The following is a 19776-nucleotide window of genomic DNA, read 5'->3' as shown; positions in this document are numbered from 1 at the left end:
GACAATGGCGATCATCACGACCCATTTTATTCTGTCTGCAGCGATTCTGAAAAGTTCTATTGTTGTTTTTAACATTCCACTGCTTTAAATTTTTTAACCAGGATATGCATCTTCCGGTTCTCTTTTTTCTTGCACTTTTCCTTATATAACCAATCACATCACGTTTTTTATTTCTTAGTATATGACCAAAGTATACCAAAGTAGACCAATTTGTCTTTTTCTATCATATTTGCAAAATCTATTGTACAGTACGTATTATTTTCCTTTAATTAATAAAAGTTACTTAAGAAACTATAATATATAATAATTACTCTAACAACATTGGTATCGCCAGGTCACGTGATTTTTCTCGAGCGAACGGACTCGCTCAGCTACAATATAGGACGCAAACAGCTATCGGTATACGCTCTTTCTCACACTGCTGCTTACCTATACCGCTTTTCATTTACATGTACGCGTAATTTGTTTAATAACCTGGCAGTTGAAAAATTTCACCAAAAAAAACCTGTCTCCTTTAGAATATTTATTTTTAATATTAAAAAATACCCTATCAAAATAACAATTGCACCTTCCTGTCCGGAAGGAATGTACATAGCTATGCATGTATAGTTGTATATTTTATACTCGTTAATAGTATGTACCGATTCAGATGAAATCTTCTGAAGTTCAGATGCACCCCCTGAAAATAATCCTGGAACGCCCATGAAAGTATCTTGCAGAGTTAAAATCGCCCTCAAATCGCCTGGCCTGTTTATTTTCTTTATATTTAAATATTTAAATTTACTTTAAAGTCACGTCAATGATATTTTTTTAATAACAATATTTACCCTTTTTTAAATTTGGGGGGGATTTTTGGAGAAAATAACCGCTACCCTCTAGTCAGACCGGCATTTTTGTACTAGGCTACAATGGAAGAGTCACCTGAAAAAATTTTAGGCTGCCTAAAATACCTACTCAAAAATGTCTCACAGCTCTTATGCTATTACTGTCATCGTTGCATTTGATTGCCTTTTTAAAGACAGATCACATGCTATGATTTTTTTGTGACGGATATTCTTGAGTTGGGATTGATTTCATGTAATCGAATGAACTATCTTTTAGTAAAGTCGTCCCAGGAACGCAACTCATAAATATTGGAAATATTTAAAGTCTTCTACTTTAAAATGTATAGGTAATATACATCTGAATTGCCAATATAAATGAGTCAGATTAAATAAATTATTAGAAGAATTTTTTTACTTAGCAACAACATTTTTGTTTATTTTAGTAGTATTTTGTATTTTGACAACGAAACCCGATTTGGGCTTCGAAACGTTAATAAAATCATTTTTTTGGTAAAATTATGGCTTATTTCCCATTAAAGGTAATTAAAAATACCTCATATTATAGTTGCTAACAAATTATTGCAGACAATCCTATCTTAAGTGTCTTCAGTAGCGCCTCATCAATATAACTCTATAACATCAATAAAGGGTATTATACCCTTTTTCGAAAGTTCTGCGAAACTTTGGCAACAGTGGCAATATTTAATATTAAATATTATCTACTTAAGATCAATATTTTGATATAATACTCATAGACACGCTAAATGAATCTAATAGAAAACAATAATTGTATTATTAGTAAATAAATATTTATAAATATAAACTGAAATGGGTAAAAATTTTATGTTAACATGGGATTGCACGAGACAATAATAAATAATCATTTCGTTGTGAAGCTAAACAAGAGCCTAGTTCATAGAGCGCATAAAACACTCTAACTAGTTTCAACCCCTTTTTAAAATAGAACTTTAAATGAACGTTTTCTATTTTTTAAACTATTGATAATATTCTTAGAATATGTGTGTGTAGTTTCGTTTTATAACTTGGGACATAATCCATTAGCTTTTTCTGTTTTGATAAATAATTCAATGTTATAGATATTCAATAAACTGTTATAGAGAGAACCCATAATAACAATACAGACCTAATATTATCCTAACTTATACATACATAGCTACATATATATTGATTTTTTTTTTATTTATTATATTTTATTTATTTTTGCTTCTATTTTTTTTCTAATTTTTTTTAATTACGAGAAAGGAAAGGATAGCATAAGGTTGGGTTATTACATACGCCTAGGGGTCCATCAAGGCGACTTGCAGAGAACAAAATTAGACCACGGAGAGAAAGGCTAACAACTGGGTTAAAACAAAGGACTTATAAATTAATTATTTATATGGGAAATAAGCCACAATTAAAATGAAAAAAATAATTTTATTAACGTTTCGACGCCCAAATCGGGTGCCGTTGTCAAAATACAAAATATTACTAAAATAAACTAAAGTGTTGTTGCTAAGCAAAAAAATTCTTCTAATAATTTATTTAATCTCACTCATTTATATTGGCAATTCAGACATATATTATACATTTTAAAGTAGAAGACTTTAAAATGATATTGCCAATATTTATGAGTTGCGTTCCTGGGACGACTTACTGAAAGATAGTTCATTCGATTACATGAAATTAACCCCAACTCAAGAATATCCGTCATAAAAAATTATAGCATGTGATATGTCTTTAAAAAGACAACCAAATGCAACGACAGTAAAATTCTCGCGTTAGAGACTTCATAGTAAATCACAAGGGAAAACCAGGAAAAACCCTGTGATACTATCCCGACATCGTAAGTATTTGGTCTTACATTAATTTACTCTCAAAAAATAATACCAAATTCTGACTTGTAACATGTTTAAATTATAAATATTATTAATAATACTAGATATATAAGTAATACTAAAATATAAAATATGTACTAGCTCGATATTATTGACTTACTAATCTTGGTATTTTCTTTCTATTGACTTCCTCTTTCAGTATGGGTAACCACATCCTACTGCATTCTACCGAGGAATTTGCGACACAATTGGTTTCATTTAGCATAATTAGAGCCGCTTCTTTGATTTTTCTCTTTTTACTATCTGATTCTTTCAGGACTATACTTGAATCTCTCCACTGAACTCTATGTTCATTATCCCATGCGTGTTGACATATTTGAGATCTCTCAAATTCTCTATTTTTAATATAAGATTGATGTTCACTTATTCTAACGTCTAATGGTCTTGATGTCTCACCTAAATAAAATTGTTCGCATTCACAAGGTATTTTATAAATGCAATTTTTTGTTCTTTCTTGATCATTGTTAGGTTTAGTTTTAGATAGAATAGATCTCAATGTGTTTGTTGTTTTGAATGTTGTTGAAATGTTGAATTTATTTCCTATTGTTTTAAGTTTCTCGGATAGTCCTTTTATATATGGTATTGATATTTTCCTCGTATTATTTCTGGTGAATGTTGTAGGATCCCGTTCTAAGTTGTTCTGTTCCATTCGATCCAATCTTGACAATTCCTTATTTATAAACGATAAAGGATAATCATTTTTTAATAAAACAGATGTTAACAACTGTTTTTCTGCTAAAAAGGAATTTTCGTTAAAACAAGTAATTTTGGCTCTATCATATAAGGATTTAATGATTCCCTTTTTAACGTTGATGTTGTGATTTGACTTGTAATTGAGATATCTGTTGGTGTGTGTTGGTTTTCTATACACTTGAGTCTCATATCCAATATCCTTCTTTGAGATCAAAACATCGAGGAAAGGTAGGCTGTTATTGTATTCCTTTTCCATTGTAAATTTTATTGTCTCTTCTTGATCGTTTATAATATTCAGGAATGTATCCAACAATTCTGATCCATGAGGCCATATTGAAAACACATCATCTACATATCTCCACCATACTGTGGGTTTTAAATTTTGTTTAGAAATAATATTAGTTTTGAAATCCTCCATAAATATATTAGCCAATAATGGAGATAAAGAAGAGCCCATTGCTAGACCAAAATTTTGTTTATAGAATTCATTGTTTAGTTGAAAATAGGTATTATGGGTACATAATGTCAATAACTCCATTATAGCTGATACATTTAGTCTTGTCCTAGTTGCCAATGTATTATCATTCTCTAATTTCGTTTTGATTATGTTTAAAGTTTTATCTAATGGTACATTTGTAAATAAACTGTTTATGTCAAAACTTACTAAAATATTATTTGGATTAAATTCAATAGTTGATAATTTGTTTAAAAAATGTTTTGTATTTTTTATAAAAGTGTCATCATTATTAGCAAATGGTTTTAGAATGTTTAATAAGAATTTTGATAGTTCACTACAAGGAGAATTGATGGTACTACAAATGGGTCTAAGTGGTATGTTCGCTTTATGAATTTTCGGCACTCCATAAAAATGTGGTGTCTTACTGTAGTGAGGTGTCATTAATTTTCTTTGATAGTATGTTAGATCATTTTTAAATTTGAATAAAGCTCTATATATTTTGTTTTCCAGTGTCTTCAATTTTATCTTCGGGAAAGGTTGCAATTTCACAGGTCAAATTTATTTTTTATCGAACAAGACATCGTAAGCATTGAAGATTTACTTTTCGGAATGATATCAAATTCTGATTTTGATCGAATTATTTTTAGTTTACATATAATTTATGAAAATTCATATCAGAAACAAAGAAATATACATTTAAATAAATTTAATAATCTTTTAGAACAAAATAGTTTACATACTTTTGATAACCTAAATAGAAATAATGACATATTAACGACAGTTGTCAATCTATCAAATAGACATTTAAATGCAACGGAAAATTTGGTATTGTCAAAAGGTTTAAACTATGCTGTTACTCATCCATCTATTCCAAAATTAGACATAATCAGCTCAGTGGAGAAAATATCCCAGTGTCTACCAACTCATGAAAAAGAACAATATAGGGTACTATGTAAACTTGAATTGGAAAAGTCTAATCAAATTGAACAGAACATCAGCAAAGAGGAAATGAAGGCTTTAAAAACTTTAAGAAATGATGACTCCATAACAATCCTACCAGCGGATAAAGGCAATGCAACTGTAATAATGAATAAAATACAATATGAGGACAAAATTACAGATCTAATTACAAATGGACCTTATAGCAAATTAACGAAGGATCCAACGAAGACACTGGAAAACAAAATATATAGAGCTTTATTCAAATTTAAAAATGATCTAACATACTATCAAAGAAAATTAATGACACCTCACTACAGTAAGACACCACATTTTTATGGAGTGCCGAAAATTCATAAAGCGAACATACCACTTAGACCCATTTGTAGTACCATCAATTCTCCTTGTAGTGAACTATCAAAATTCTTATTAAACATTCTAAAACCATTTGCTAATAATGATGACACTTTTATAAAAAATACAAAACATTTTTTAAACAAATTATCAACTATTGAATTTAATCTAAATAATATTTTAGTAAGTTTTGACATAAACAGTTTATTTACAAATGTACCATTAGATAAAACTTTAAACATAATCAAAACGAAATTAGAGAATGATAATACATTGGCAACTAGGACAAGACTAAATGTATCAGCTATAATGGAGTTATTGACATTATGTACCCATAATACCTATTTTCAACTAAACAATGAATTCTATAAACAAAATTTTGGTCTAGCAATGGGCTCTTCTTTATCTCCATTATTGGCTAATATATTTATGGAGGATTTCGAAACTAATATTATTTCTAAACAAAATTTAAAACCCACAGTATGGTGGAGATATGTAGATGATGTGTTTTCAATATGGCCTCATGGATCAGAATTGTTGGATACATTCCTGAATATTATAAACGATCAAGAAGAGACAATAAAATTTACAATGGAAAAGGAATACAATAACAGCCTACCTTTCCTCGATGTTTTGATCTCAAAGAAGGATATTGGATATGAGACTCAAGTGTATAGAAAACCAACACACACCAACAGATATCTCAATTACAAGTCAAATCACAACATCAACGTTAAAAAGGGAATCATTAAATCCTTATATGATAGAGCCAAAATTACTTGTTCTAACGAAAATTCCTTTTTAGCAGAAAAACAGTTGTTAACATCTGTTTTATTAAAAAATGATTATCCTTTATCGTTTATAAATAAGGAATTGTCAAGATTGGATCGAATGGAACAGAACAACTTAGAACGGGATCCTACAACATTCACCAGAAATAATACGAGGAAAATATCAATACCATATATAAAAGGACTATCCGAGAAACTTAAAACAATAGGAAATAAATTCAACATTTCAACAACATTCAAAACAACAAACACATTGAGATCTATTCTATCTAAAACTAAACCTAACAATGATCAAGAAAGAACAAAAAATTGCATTTATAAAATACCTTGTGAATGCGAACAATTTTATTTAGGTGAGACATCAAGACCATTAGACGTTAGAATAAGTGAACATCAATCTTATATTAAAAATAGAGAATTTGAGAGATCTCAAATATGTCAACACGCATGGGATAATGAACATAGAGTTCAGTGGAGAGATTCAAGTATAGTCCTGAAAGAATCAGATAGTAAAAAGAGAAAAATCAAAGAAGCGGCTCTAATTATGCTAAATGAAACCAATTGTGTCGCAAATTCCTCGGTAGAATGCAGTAGGATGTGGTTACCCATACTGAAAGAGGAAGTCAATAGAAAGAAAATACCAAGATTAGTAAGTCAATAATATCGAGCTAGTACATATTTTATATTTTAGTATTACTTATATATCTAGTATTATTAATAATATTTATAATTTAAACATGTTACAAGTCAGAATTTGGTATTATTTTTTGAGAGTAAATTAATGTAAGACCAAATACTTACGATGTCGGGATAGTATCACAGGGTTTTTCCTGGTTTTCCCTTGTGATTTACTATGAAGTCTCTAACGCGAGAATTTTACTGTCGTTGCATTTGGTTGTCTTTTTAAAGACATATCACATGCTATAATTTTTTATGACGGATATTCTTGAGTTGGGGTTAATTTCATGTAATCGAATGAACTATCTTTCAGTAAGTCGTCCCAGGAACGCAACTTATAAATATTGGCAATATCATTTTAAAGTCTTCTACTTTAAAATGTATAATATATGTCTGAATTGCCAATATAAATGAGTGAGATTAAATAAATTATTAGAAGAATTTTTTTTTGCTTAGCAACAACACTTTAGTTTATTTTAGTAATATTTTGTATTTTGACAACGGCACCCGATTTGGGCGTCGAAACGTTAATAAAATTATTTTTTTCATTTTAATTGTGGCTTATTTCCCATATAAATAATTAATCATAAAAATGCCACAAGGAAATAGCTTCAGAACAACATAAAGGACTTATATTACTAACGTTTTACAAATTAAATAAATTTTTCCATTTAGAAATTCAATTTCATTTCACGTATGTGGCGAAAAATTATTTCATATATATTAAATGCAAGTTGTTGGATTTTATTAAATCTAATAAATTAAATAGTAGCATAATAGGAATTTTTTCACTTATGATATACTCATATATTTTTTTTATAAATTGGTTTATGCAACGTGTATTTAATGAGCAATTTAAAACTAAATGCTCAATTGAGCTATTCTTAGAATAAAAATCCTGTTAAAACTTTATATACTCGCATTAGAATTTGAAATCTTTTTACATAAATATACTTACCTATAAGTAAAACTCACACTATCTATTTTTTCAAATAGTCCAAAAACTTAGTTCCATTACACAAAAATATAATAAATTAATTATAAAATAAACACTACTTCCCTATGTATCAACACTAACGAATTCTTAAAATAATACACTACTACACTGAACAGATATCGATACAAATAACAGAACCGAAATCTGGCGCAGGTTTGTCAAAATGACAGTGACACTTCCTTTATATTGACTAATCAGTTATTTAGCTATAATATGTTCGATTTATTATTAGAGATAAAAAAATTTAGTAGGTCTAATATGACACAAAATCTAGGCATGGGACAAAAAAGTTTATTTGAAGAGAGTGTATTTTTTTGTTCTTCTTAATGGCGGTACAAGCTCGTTTTTTAATATTGTAATTAGTTATATGTAGAGTAATCTTCACATACTAATATATTTCTCAAATTGGGCTCTGCACCGCCATTCTTTACTATATTAGGAATATATGTGTGCCAAATATTTAGACAAAATATTTAAAATCAAAGCCGCAATTTTGCAACGCGTTTTCCGTTTTGATGACGCGCTACTGTAGCCTCTTAAGCTTATTACAAGGTCATTTGTATTGGGGTGTCCTTAAGTTTCGAGAAGTAAACCTGCTGCATACCAGGTATATTAATTAAACGTATAATAGATTTAGTCTGGGCTGATTATCGGAGAATAGGCCATTTTTGGGAAAAGTTATTTACCAGCAATTTTGTTGTTGGAATCGAATTTTATGATTAAATATATTAATAATATAGGTATACAAAGTCCGCAGATAGTGTGCTACTTTTTTTATAAACAAAATGGCGCCCGAAAATCGTGTTTTTTTTTAATTATTGCTACATAACTCCGAAGATTTTAACTTTACAACAAAAACACTCAAATAAAAATTCACCGCAATTAAATTCTGCAAGAGATATGTTTTTTCCGATCTGTTCCGACGAAAATTTTCCTCGGAAAATCCGGGTTTTCCCAACAAAATCTTTAATTTTCAAATAAAGTTTTAGATAAGTAATTATCTACCAATAATTAAATAATTGGGTGACTTAAAAGCCTTCTTGGTTTGGATTATAGTTCCAGAAGCTGGTGAAAATTGAACAAATATTTTAGCAACAATTCAATTGTTAATTAATAATTTACGGTCGCAACAATAACCAAAATAATTATGATACACTGATCAAACTTTGAAATCTTATAAAGATGAGATGCCTTTTTAACATTTTGTCGACAAAATATAAATTTTTTATTTTTTTGCATAATCTTTAAATGTTAAAAAAATAGTTATAAACAAATTAACGTTTATCAGAAAGTTTTTATTATATTCTAATTTTAAAAAATAGTTAAAATGCGTATTTCAAATATCTTGAAAATGAATGTTTTAAAACTTTTTTACAACCATTTGCAAAAAAGTTATGAAACAGCAAATAAACATACGATTACTGCGTTGTTTATAATTTTTTTTAATACTTTCAAAGCGTAAAGGTGAGTTTAAAGTACAAGCTAATTACTTACAAAAAATAATGATTATTAGTTTAATGGTTATATTTTAATTAAAGATTATAAATATTTTTTGTGTAATTTACACGCGCGAAAGTAGACTAATACAGTACCGTAGCTATGTATTATGTATCATACCCGTCCACATACACAACTCGCGCGAGTTTAAAGCATGTCAGTCGCTTCGAGTGAACATATTCGGCTCTGTATCAAGCCTACCTTCGCGCTAAAAATTACAAAAAAAGGTATTTTTAATCTTTGATTAAAATAGAACCATTGAACTAATATTTGATATTCTTTGTGAGTAATTAGATTGTACCACATACTTACTTTTAAGCTTTAAAACAAATAAAACAAATTATAAACAACGGAGCAATCGTATATTTGCTTTGCTGTTTCATAACTTTTTTGCAAATGGTTGGAAATTTTTTTTGAAGCATTCATCTTCAAGACATTTGAAATACGCATTTTAAGTATTTTTTAAAATTATATATAACACCGGTTTATAGCGTCCTGCGCCTTCCGGTTCCTATTCTCCAGCCGCGTCGATCTGTCCAATCTCCTGGTTGGTCGGAGATCTCTCTCAGACATGGCTTTCTGGATTCCACTTATCCAGGTTGTTTTCGGTCTGCCCCTTTTCCTTCTTTCCGGGGGTTGCCATTCCATTATTAGCTTTGGGAGTCGATGTTCCTCCATTCTTTGTACATGGCCATACCAACAAAGTTGTTTTTGTTGGACTTCTTCAATTATGTTTGTTTTTCTATTCATAACATCTCGTACCCGTTCATTCGTTATATGTGAGACTCTGGAGATGCAGGCCGATCTTCGCCAGAAGTCCATTTCCAGTGCAAGCAACTTCTGTTCTGTTCGCTTATTCAGTTGCCAGGTTTCACATCCATACAGTATCACGCTTTTAAAGATGCTATTATAAAGCTGTGTTTTCTTTTCTTTTGATATGGTTTTTGACCAAAGTAGCGAGTTCAAAGCTCCTATTACCTTCTTTCCTTTCATAATTCTTTCCTCTATTTCGAATTCTGTCCTTCCACTTTGTTGGATTCTCGTTCCAAGGTATACATAATCAGAGCTTGGCTCGATAACCATATCATCCTCTAGATGTAACTCACTTTTCTGTCCTCCTATACACATATATTTGGTTTTCTTCATATTAACGTATAGGCCCCATTTTTTGTATTCTCGAAACAGCCGGTTTGTCATAAATATTAGATCATCTTTATCCTGGGCAATCACCACCTGATCGTCAGCAAAATGCAGTGTGTATAATGTTGAGTCGTCGTTTAGCTGTATCCCCATTCCAGAACACGATTTGCGCCACTTATGCAAGACCTCATTTATATAGATTTTAAACAGTGTTGGCGATAAGCTGCATCCCTGTCGTAGTCCCTTATTCACCATGAAGCTATCGGATAATCTGCTGTTGATTTTTATGTTTGCTTGGATATTGTTATAGAATTGTTGCACTGCTTTTATTAAAGTTATATTAATAGGGGATTTTTCCAGGACTTGCCATAATTTACAAAGTGGTACGGTATCATATGCCTTAGTTAGATCAACGAATAGTAGATGTATTTCTCTGTCTCTGGCTACTTTTTTTTCATTGAGTTGGTTGAGCGTGAAGATGTGGTCGATACAGGATCTTCCTGCTCGGAATCCTGCTTGTTGTTCGATCTCTATAGGTGCATATTCATTTTCTATTTGAGCTTTTAAAGTTTTCCCATATAATCTGCTAAAGGCGCTGGTTACAGTAATACAGCGATAGTTCTTGCAGTCTTCCTTGTTACCCTTTTTGTGTATTGGGGTTATCCATCCTGTTTTCCAATTTTCTGGTATGTTTTCTCCATTTGTGTCGTTGTGTAGTTGTTGAAAATTAAGGTTTAATTAAGGTAAATTAAGGTAAATTTTTTAAAATTAGAATATAATAAACAATTTCTGAGAAATGTTAATTTGTTTATAACTATTTTTTTAAACATTTAAAGATTATGCAAAAAATAAAAATTTATATTTTGTCGACAAAATATTAAATAGACATCACATCTTTATAATCTTTCTAAGTTTGATCAATGTCTCATGATTATTTTGGTTTTTATTGCTACTGTAAATTGTTAATTAACAATTGAATTGTTGCTAAAAAATTCGTTTAATTTTCACCAACTTCTGCAGTTATAATCTATACCAAGAAAGCTTTTATTTCACCAAGTTATAATTTAATTATTGATAAATAATTACTTGCCCAAAAAATTTATTTGAAAATTCGAGATTTTGTTGGGAAAACCCACATTTTCAAAGGAAACTTTTCGTCGGAGCAAATCGGGAAAAATATGCCTATATGTAGAATTAAATTGGGGTAAATTTTTATTTGAGTATTTTTGGTGTAAAGTTAAAATCTTCGGAGTTATAGACCAATAATCGAAAAACACGATTTGGGGGCACTATTTTGTTAATAAAAAAAGTAGCACACTATCTGCGGACTTTGCATAACTATATTATTAATATATAGGATCATAATATTCGATTCCAGCAATGAAATTGCTGGTAAATAACCTTTCTTCGTACTTTACTAATTAGACCAGCGTATTATAACTATTTTTTTTTCAAAATTTAATAATTATGCAAAAAAACGAAAAATGTTTATTTTGTCGATAAAATATTAAATAAGCATCTCATCTTTATAATCTTTATAAGTTTGATCAATCTATCATGATTATTTTGGTTATTATTGCGATCGTAGATTGTTAATTAACAATTAAATTGTTGCTAAAATATTCGTTTATCTTTCACCGGCTTCTGGAATTACAATCTATACCAAGAAAGCTTTGATGTCACTAAGTTATTTAATTACTAATTAATATTTACTTACCTAAAACTTTATTTGAAAATTAGAGTTTTTGTTGGGAAAACCCGAATTTTCCGAGTAAAATTTTCGTCGGAGCAAATCGGGAAAAACATATCTCTATGCAGAATTTTATTGCGGTGAATTTTTATTTGAGTGTTTTTGTTGTAATGTTAAAATCTTTGGAGTTATAGAGCAATTATTGAAAAAAATACGATTTGTCGGCGCCATTTTGTTTATAAAAAAAGTAGCACACTATCTGCGGACTTTGCATACCTATATTATTAATATATAGGATCTTATAATTCGATTCCAGCAATAAAATTGCTGGTAAATAACTTTTCCATGAATTTTGCTAATTAGCCCAGAGTAATTAACATTTATTACTTTCTACCTGTACCAGAAACAACGAATAACGACAACACTTAAATACAAATAAATTTGTAATAAGCTTATGATATGATTTTCTGCAATAATTGGTTGGCAACTATAGGGCTTTTCATCGATTGCCATTTGTTTCGAGCTTCTGTCATGTGTCACATAATATTAATATATCTACGTCATACGTCTTTGGTTTGTATCATTGGTATATGCCAATAACGTATGGCGTAGATATATTAATATTATGTGACACATGACAGAAGCTCGAAACAAATGACTTTGAATGAAAAGCCCTATACGAGAAACTGATTCTAGTGTAATTATCCAGTAGAAGCCATTTATATGAAACTGACCTTAGGGTAGAAAGCATTAATTCATTAGCGGCCTCCTTGAATGTCTGTGGTGCTTTGGACAATATTAGTACTTCCATATATTTGTTGCCCTTCCTGCATGATAGAGTCATCCCAAACAAAAGTAATTTTTGGACGTAATTATACTACACCCTGTTTTTAAACCAGGGGGAGTAATTCAAATTTACCGCAGTCTTATGAAATTTTGACACTATTTTTTCTCTATTAACTAATGGCACTGACAAAGCCAAAAGGCCAGTCATATTTTCTTATAGTTTTATCAACCAATGCTTACATTATAATGCATGGTATATTGGAATACGTACAATAATTTTTATTTAGTTCTATTCATTTTATTACTATTTTTTGTTTTATAATATTTTTAAATATTGACTGTTTTGTTTTTTTATGTTTTAATATTTTTTTTATTGGTTGGTTGTTTGTTTTTCATTTATTAACTTTTTATTTCTTCTTTTTTAGGCTTACATTGTAATTTAGTAGCATGTCATAATGCTGCTTACAGAGTAATGTTGGTAGATTTTACATATCAATATATAATTTTTTGACACTATTAGAATTTTACAGATTAAATTACATGACAGATGGCAGAATTAAGTTACATCAACGATTTTTTGTGTTTTCTGCGTTATTCCTTTAATTTTTAGATTTTTAGTCTGCTTTTATATAAAAAAACAGTTGTTTTTAAAACGCTTTAGCGACATATTCATCATCATCAATAGCTCGACAACACTTTTTGGGTCCTGGCTTGTTCTAGGATTTTCTGCCATTCTGTTCTGTTCCTTGCTTTGTTCTTCCAGTGGGTAATCTCAAGTGTTTTCAGATCTTGTTCCACTTGTTCCATGTATCTTAGTTTGGGTCTTCCCTTTGACATTCTCCCTACTGGTGTTTGCTTCATTATATGTTTTGTTTTTTCGGTCTCCAACATTCGTTCAACATGGCCCATCCAGCGCAGACATCCGATCTTTATGGATGTTATGACGTCGGGTTCGTTGTATGCTGCGTATAGTTCAAAATTATATCTTCTGCGCCATACGTCATTTTCTTTCACCCCCTTATATATGTGTCAAAGGATTTTTCGTTCAAATGTGCCTAATAAGTTCTCATCGCTTTTCGACAGTGTCCTTGTCTCTGATCCATATATGAGGACCGGTTTTATCAGGGTTTTGTGAATTTTGCATTTGGTTTTTCTAGTGATGTTGTTAGATCTTAGATGTTTAATGAGTCCATTATATGTTTTATTAGCAATATGTATTCTTCTTTTAACTTCTTCGCTGACATTGTTATCTGCGATAACTAGTGAACCTAGATATGTAAAATTTTTTACGCTTTCGATGTTATAGTCTCCTATTGTCAGATTCTGTAGGTTTCTTTGGCCTGTCGATTTGCTGGCCTTCATGTATTTGGGTTTTCATTGACATTTAGGCCACTGTTTTGTGCCGCTCTTTCTATAGCATTAAATGCTTCTATCATTTCTCTTTTGGTTCTAGCTATGATATCAACATCATCTGCAAATGCCAATATTTGTACACTTTTTGTTATTATTGTTCCCCTGGTGTTGACTTTTGATTCTCTAATTATTTTCTCTAATGTGATGTTGAATAGAATACAGGATAGGGCATCTCCCTGTCGTAGGCCCGTTCTAACATGGATTGTATCTGTTAGTGCGATTTGAATTCGAACCCTGCTTTGTACTTTAAGTGTTTCTTTTACTATTTCAATGAGATGAGTTGGAATATTAAACTCTTTCAGGGCGTTGATCAGAAATTCTGGATGGATACTATCATAGGCACTTTCAAAGTCAATGAAGAGATGATGTGTTTCTATATTAAATTCACTAGTCTTTTCCAAGATTTATCTCAAAACGAAAATCTGATCTATTGTGGACTTCTGCCTGCAGAAACCACATTGATATCCCCCAACTATTTGTTGCGCATATAGTCTCAATCGCTCATACACAACATTTGACAGTATTTTATATGCCACAGTTAGTAGCGTTATTGCCCGGTAGTTTTTACATTGAAGCTGATCTTTCTTTTTATGTAGTGGAATGATTACTCCGGTATTCCAGTCTTGTGGTAGTTGTTTATTATTCCATATGTTCATTATAAGTTCGTGTATCGCATTCAATAGGGATTCTCCGCCTTCTTTTATTAATTCTGCGCTAATGTTGTCCAATCCAGGTGACCTGTTGTTTTTCAGTCTGGTAATTGCTTCTTGCATTTCAGCTACTGAAGGGGGGGGGGGGGTTGTATCTCTGGTATCCGTTTGATCTAGTATAATTTCACCGTATAGTGGATCTCTGTTTTGTTCATACTTGTCTTTGAAGAATTCAGTCCATCTTTGCAGTATTTCACTCTGTTGAGTTACTATATCTCCTTCTTTGTCTCTGCACATCATTGTTCTTGGTTTAAATTCTTTTCTGCTTTTGTTAAGTTTTTGGTATAATTTTCTGGTTTCTGTTGGTTTATATAATTCTTAAATTTCTTGGAGTTCTTTTTCTATGTGTTCCCTTTTTTCTGCGGTGTATTTTCTTCTCTTCCCTCCTTGGCATTCTATATTCCTCCTTTGCCTGTCTTGTTCTATGTCGTTGTTGTAGTCGTTGATATGCATTATTTTTTCTCTCTGTTATGTTACATATTAGCGACATATTAATATAATAAAATATTTATGGATTACCGTCGAAGGCCGATAATATTAACCAAATAAAAAAATATGAGAAAAATATTTTTAAGAAACGCTACATCATATTATGTTTTATATATATTTTAATAGACATGACGATGTATTTTACTGTTTGAAAAATGTAAGACTAAAAAGTAAAAAATACGAAATATGAAAACATATTTTTAAGAAAGGCTTTTCTTTAGTTACAAGTGACTAAAATTAAACATACCTATTATAAAAAAAAAATCAACTAAAAAGCTAAAAATAAAAAAAATTTAAAAAATCTAACACATTCGTCAAAGAAAAGCGTGGCGCGTCTTCATCGAATAAACGGTTTTCGCACCACGCTTTTCTTTAACGAATTTGTTAGATTTTTCATTTTTTTTTTATTTTTTGCTTTTTAGTTGATTTTTCTATAATATGTTTACTTTTAGTCACTCGTAACTAAAGAAAAGCGATTCTTAAAAATATTTTTTTCATATTTTTTATTTTTTACTGTTTAGTCTTACATTTTTCAAAAAGTAAAATATATCGCCATGTTTATTAAAATATGTATAAAACGTATGATGTACAAACATGAAAAGTAGTCGGAATCGGCAAAAAATTTGAAACTTTATTGTTTATTTATGAAGCATAACGTAAACAATTAACGTAAAAAGTGAAATTATGTATAGTTAATATAATTAGCTACAATCTGTAAAAGTTTCAAGTATCTTCATTGTAAAAAACAAGAGAATTTAAGCATTTCCCGTTAAAATCGTTTTTTTTTATTTAAACAATTAATAAATAAAAATTTTTTTATTGATTTTTCGTGTATTGTTCCCGCGAATGCATACGTCTGCAAATTTTTAGTCATTCGCATTGAAGAAAAAGCAGTCAAATTAAAAAAGCGTTTAATAAATTAATACGACAAAACGAATTCTAATGTAAATTGTAGCAGAAAACGTCTCTACCGGTGGTTTTTCTAATCCTACGATAAAAACACGAATTTTTTTAATTCCAGTTTTGATTGAAGTTTTGTTTCGTATCGTATTGAAATTTGACACGAATAAACACCGACTTATATGTAAACAAATATATCAGCGTTCAAAATTTGAAACTTTATTGTTTATTTATGAAGCATAACATAAACAATTAACGTAAAAAGTGAAATTATGTATAGTTCATATCATTAGCTACAATCCGTAAAAGGTTCAAATTTCTACATTGTAAAAAACAAGAGAATTTAAGCGTTTTCCATTAAATCGTTTTTTTTTTATTTAAACAATTAACAAACATAAAAAAATTTTTATTGACTATTCGTGTATTGTTCCAACGAATGCATATGGCTGCAAATTTTCATTCATTTGCATTGAAGAAAAGTCAGTCCAATTAACGTCTAAAGATTTAATGCAAACTATTGAAGTAAAGAAAAACGTTTAAAAAGGCGTTTAAAAAGAATATGTATTCCGTGATATTTTAGCGACTTTCTTGCGTGTGAATCTTTTTTTTTTTAGTTTACTCCTCCTGGACTGAATCTGACACACCTGGGACACCTTCCCACACGGCCTTAAGAAGATTCCCACCTCCCAAAAAAGTTTACTCCTCCTGGTTTAAAAATAAAGCATAGTCCTGTTACAAATTTCTGAAAAACATATTTAAGCCTTTCGTAGCTCTATACCTACTTTAAAATTTGATTTTATAAAAATTATGAAAATTAATCACCCCACTGGATGCGTTATAACCAATTTTTTAATGAAATAAAGCAGTGAAAGTAATTCATTTTAAAAATTTATATTATAAAAATAAACTAAATAAATAAAGAAATAAAACTGAACCAGTTCAATCATTTCTATCCTCATAAACATAAATAATAGAAATAAAATCTCGCCATATGTGAATTTGTAAAACCGATTGAAATTCAATTTTTATCAATTTATATTTACATATTTTGAATATAATAAATTATTCGCCAAAAATAATATTGTGTAGAATATGTAAAATTTTAACGTTGTTTGTAATAATTACCCATCATTCAACTATTAGCGGCAACAACTGATTTGCCTAACATGATATATTGCCCTTTGGCATTCCCTTTATTGATTTTCATAAAATGCCCCAACATAACACGATAACATCCATATTACATCTGTACAACCAGTTGCTTCAGTAAAATTTCCAATTTTGCCGACAATAAGCTAACACAGTTACAGGTTATGTATATCTATTCACTTACCACAGCTTCCCTCTCGGCATTAATCATCAATGATGTCAAAACCATATCTGTTTTCCGATTGACAAGATCAGATATCAATCCGTTCCACTTTCCGTTTTCGTTAGTTCCCCATTTTCCGTCTTCCACCTTTACAAGTTCGTACGTGAATCCCAATTCTTCGCTAAACTTTTGTAATAAATCGATACAAAAACCGGAACAGCATTGGTAATAACTTCCGTTTTTGTGAGCCTGAGACATGTCAACTCTGAAAAAAAAAGCTACGTTAACAAACGATAAAATAAGCTTATGCATAACATTGGGAATAATATTTTTATTAAAGTAACTATTTTAAATCAAGTAAATTGGACATTTTTTAACAAAAAGGAGTATCAATATAAAAATTAGAGTTTAGGTAACTAATAAATCTAAATGCCTGATTAAGAGCGTAGCCGCAATAATTCGCTCCAATGGTTTTTAAATGCATTCATTTTTTTCGAATCCTGAGAAAACTAATAGTATTTTTGGAAATTTAAATGCAGAATGAAAGATTACCTTATTGCCGAGGACCGAAAGTCCCTGAAAACTTTTAAAATGTTTATTTTAATAAGTTACAGGAGTGAAAAGAAGAGAAAATTTAGTGTGATTTTTAATTTCAAATATTTCATTCAGAAGAAACGTTTTGTTTATTCTAAGACAGTGGTCGGCAAACTTTTAAGCGAAAGAGCCAAATATGAACATTACAACAATCTAAAAAAAATTGGGAGCAAAATCTGCTTTTACTGCAAACTTTTATTACGCTAAATAAAGCTAAAGGGTCTAGTCAGCCGGTTAAGATAGTGAAAAATATTCCCAGCGGTATTCCAAAAAAAAGAACCACATGTTCACTACACCAAAACCACAACATCAAAAAGTATTCGACCTAAAAAATGTTTAAACCCCTAGCTCCATCCATGACACCCCAAAAAATAAAAATGTATTTTTTCGTTTTTTGGCGACATCTTCCTTTCTAATCATCGTAGAAACTTCCATTTTCTTTCGTTTTGTAGGGTTTTATTTCCTACAACACTGTATTTTTTACAAAATTTTTGGCGCAAAATCCAATTTTTTTTAAATGTTGATATGTAGAACCGAAAAGGGAAAGAACAGCAAACGTGAGCTTTTTTAGCTGACCATAAGAATCAGGAATATTATTCCAAACGTTGAAAATAATTATGTCTTCCTTCTCCAGGGCATTCAAAGCAGACCACTTCTTGTGTTGTGAATATTTTTTTTTCTCCAATATTTCCAATTCAACACAAAGACGTTCGAATTTAGAGCGCCATACCTCCTTGTTTGTAAATCCAGAAATTGTATTTTAAACCTATTAATGCCAATTTCAAAACGAGAAAATTTCAACTCTGTTGTAGCATTAAGAGGATTTTGACAAATGCTAAAGTTTGATAAAAGAAAATTTATCAGAATAAGATGTACATAATAATTTTCCTACCAATTTTTATTAATGAAAAATATTATTGCGCTTTCCGTGGATATTTGTCCCAGAGCCGCATCTAAGGAGCCAAAGAGCCACATGCGGCTCCGGAGCCGCACTTTGCCGACCACAGTTCTAAGGGAATTTCGGCACTCAATAATAATATAATATTTCATTCTGCGTTTAAATTTGTCAAGAATGTTTATTAGTTTTTTCAGGATACGAAAACATCAACCTCATGTCCGTGGTGATATTTTCCAAATCGAACACTCGCTATCTTTGTTATACAACGCACTCAGTCGAACAAAATGTGTTGACAAGGCTACTAAATATTTGACAAGGCTTCAGGAATATTTTGAGTTGTTTATTAAATTCTATTGACTATATTTGATAACTAATTTATTGAAGACGTGAAATTAATAAAAAGTTATTTATTCTTTATTATTTATGGAAGATCCAAACACAGAATTAGTGTTGCCCAAAATCAGTCTTGGTCTTGCAGTCTTGGTCTTGTTCTTGCGTTTTCGCAAGACCAAGACCAAGACCAAGACCGCCTAATTTGAGCAAGACCAAGACCAAGACCAAGACCGCCTAATTTGAGCAAGACCAAGACCAAGACTTACCGTGCAAGATTTGAGCAAGAACAAGACTAAGCCTGCAAGACTCTTGCGTCTTGCAATTAGAACTGAGGGTCTTTTATGAAGTATATTAGTTCGGGTATATTCTTAGGTAGGCACTCT

General features: G+C 30.4%; 1 protein-coding gene across 1 annotated transcript in view; it reads right to left on the bottom strand.

The window, feature by feature from the left end:
- Positions 1–17827, bottom strand: part of LOC114339632 (glutamate receptor ionotropic, NMDA 2D-like) — a 362257-nt gene extending 344430 nt beyond the window's left edge. The window contains exon 1 of the mRNA XM_050652847.1: positions 17590–17827. Within this exon, the coding sequence (XP_050508804.1) occupies positions 17590–17826 (237 nt within the window). The 5' untranslated portion in view covers position 17827. The remainder of the gene's footprint in view (positions 1–17589) is intronic.
- Positions 17828–19776: the final 1949 nt, after the last annotated feature.

This window comes from Diabrotica virgifera, chromosome 6 (genome assembly GCF_917563875.1).
Source record: "Diabrotica virgifera virgifera chromosome 6, PGI_DIABVI_V3a".
In the NCBI taxonomy this organism is placed as follows: Eukaryota; Metazoa; Arthropoda; class Insecta; order Coleoptera; family Chrysomelidae; genus Diabrotica; species Diabrotica virgifera.
Note: the sequence above shows the minus strand (reverse complement) of the source record. Positions and strands in the feature narration are given on the sequence as shown.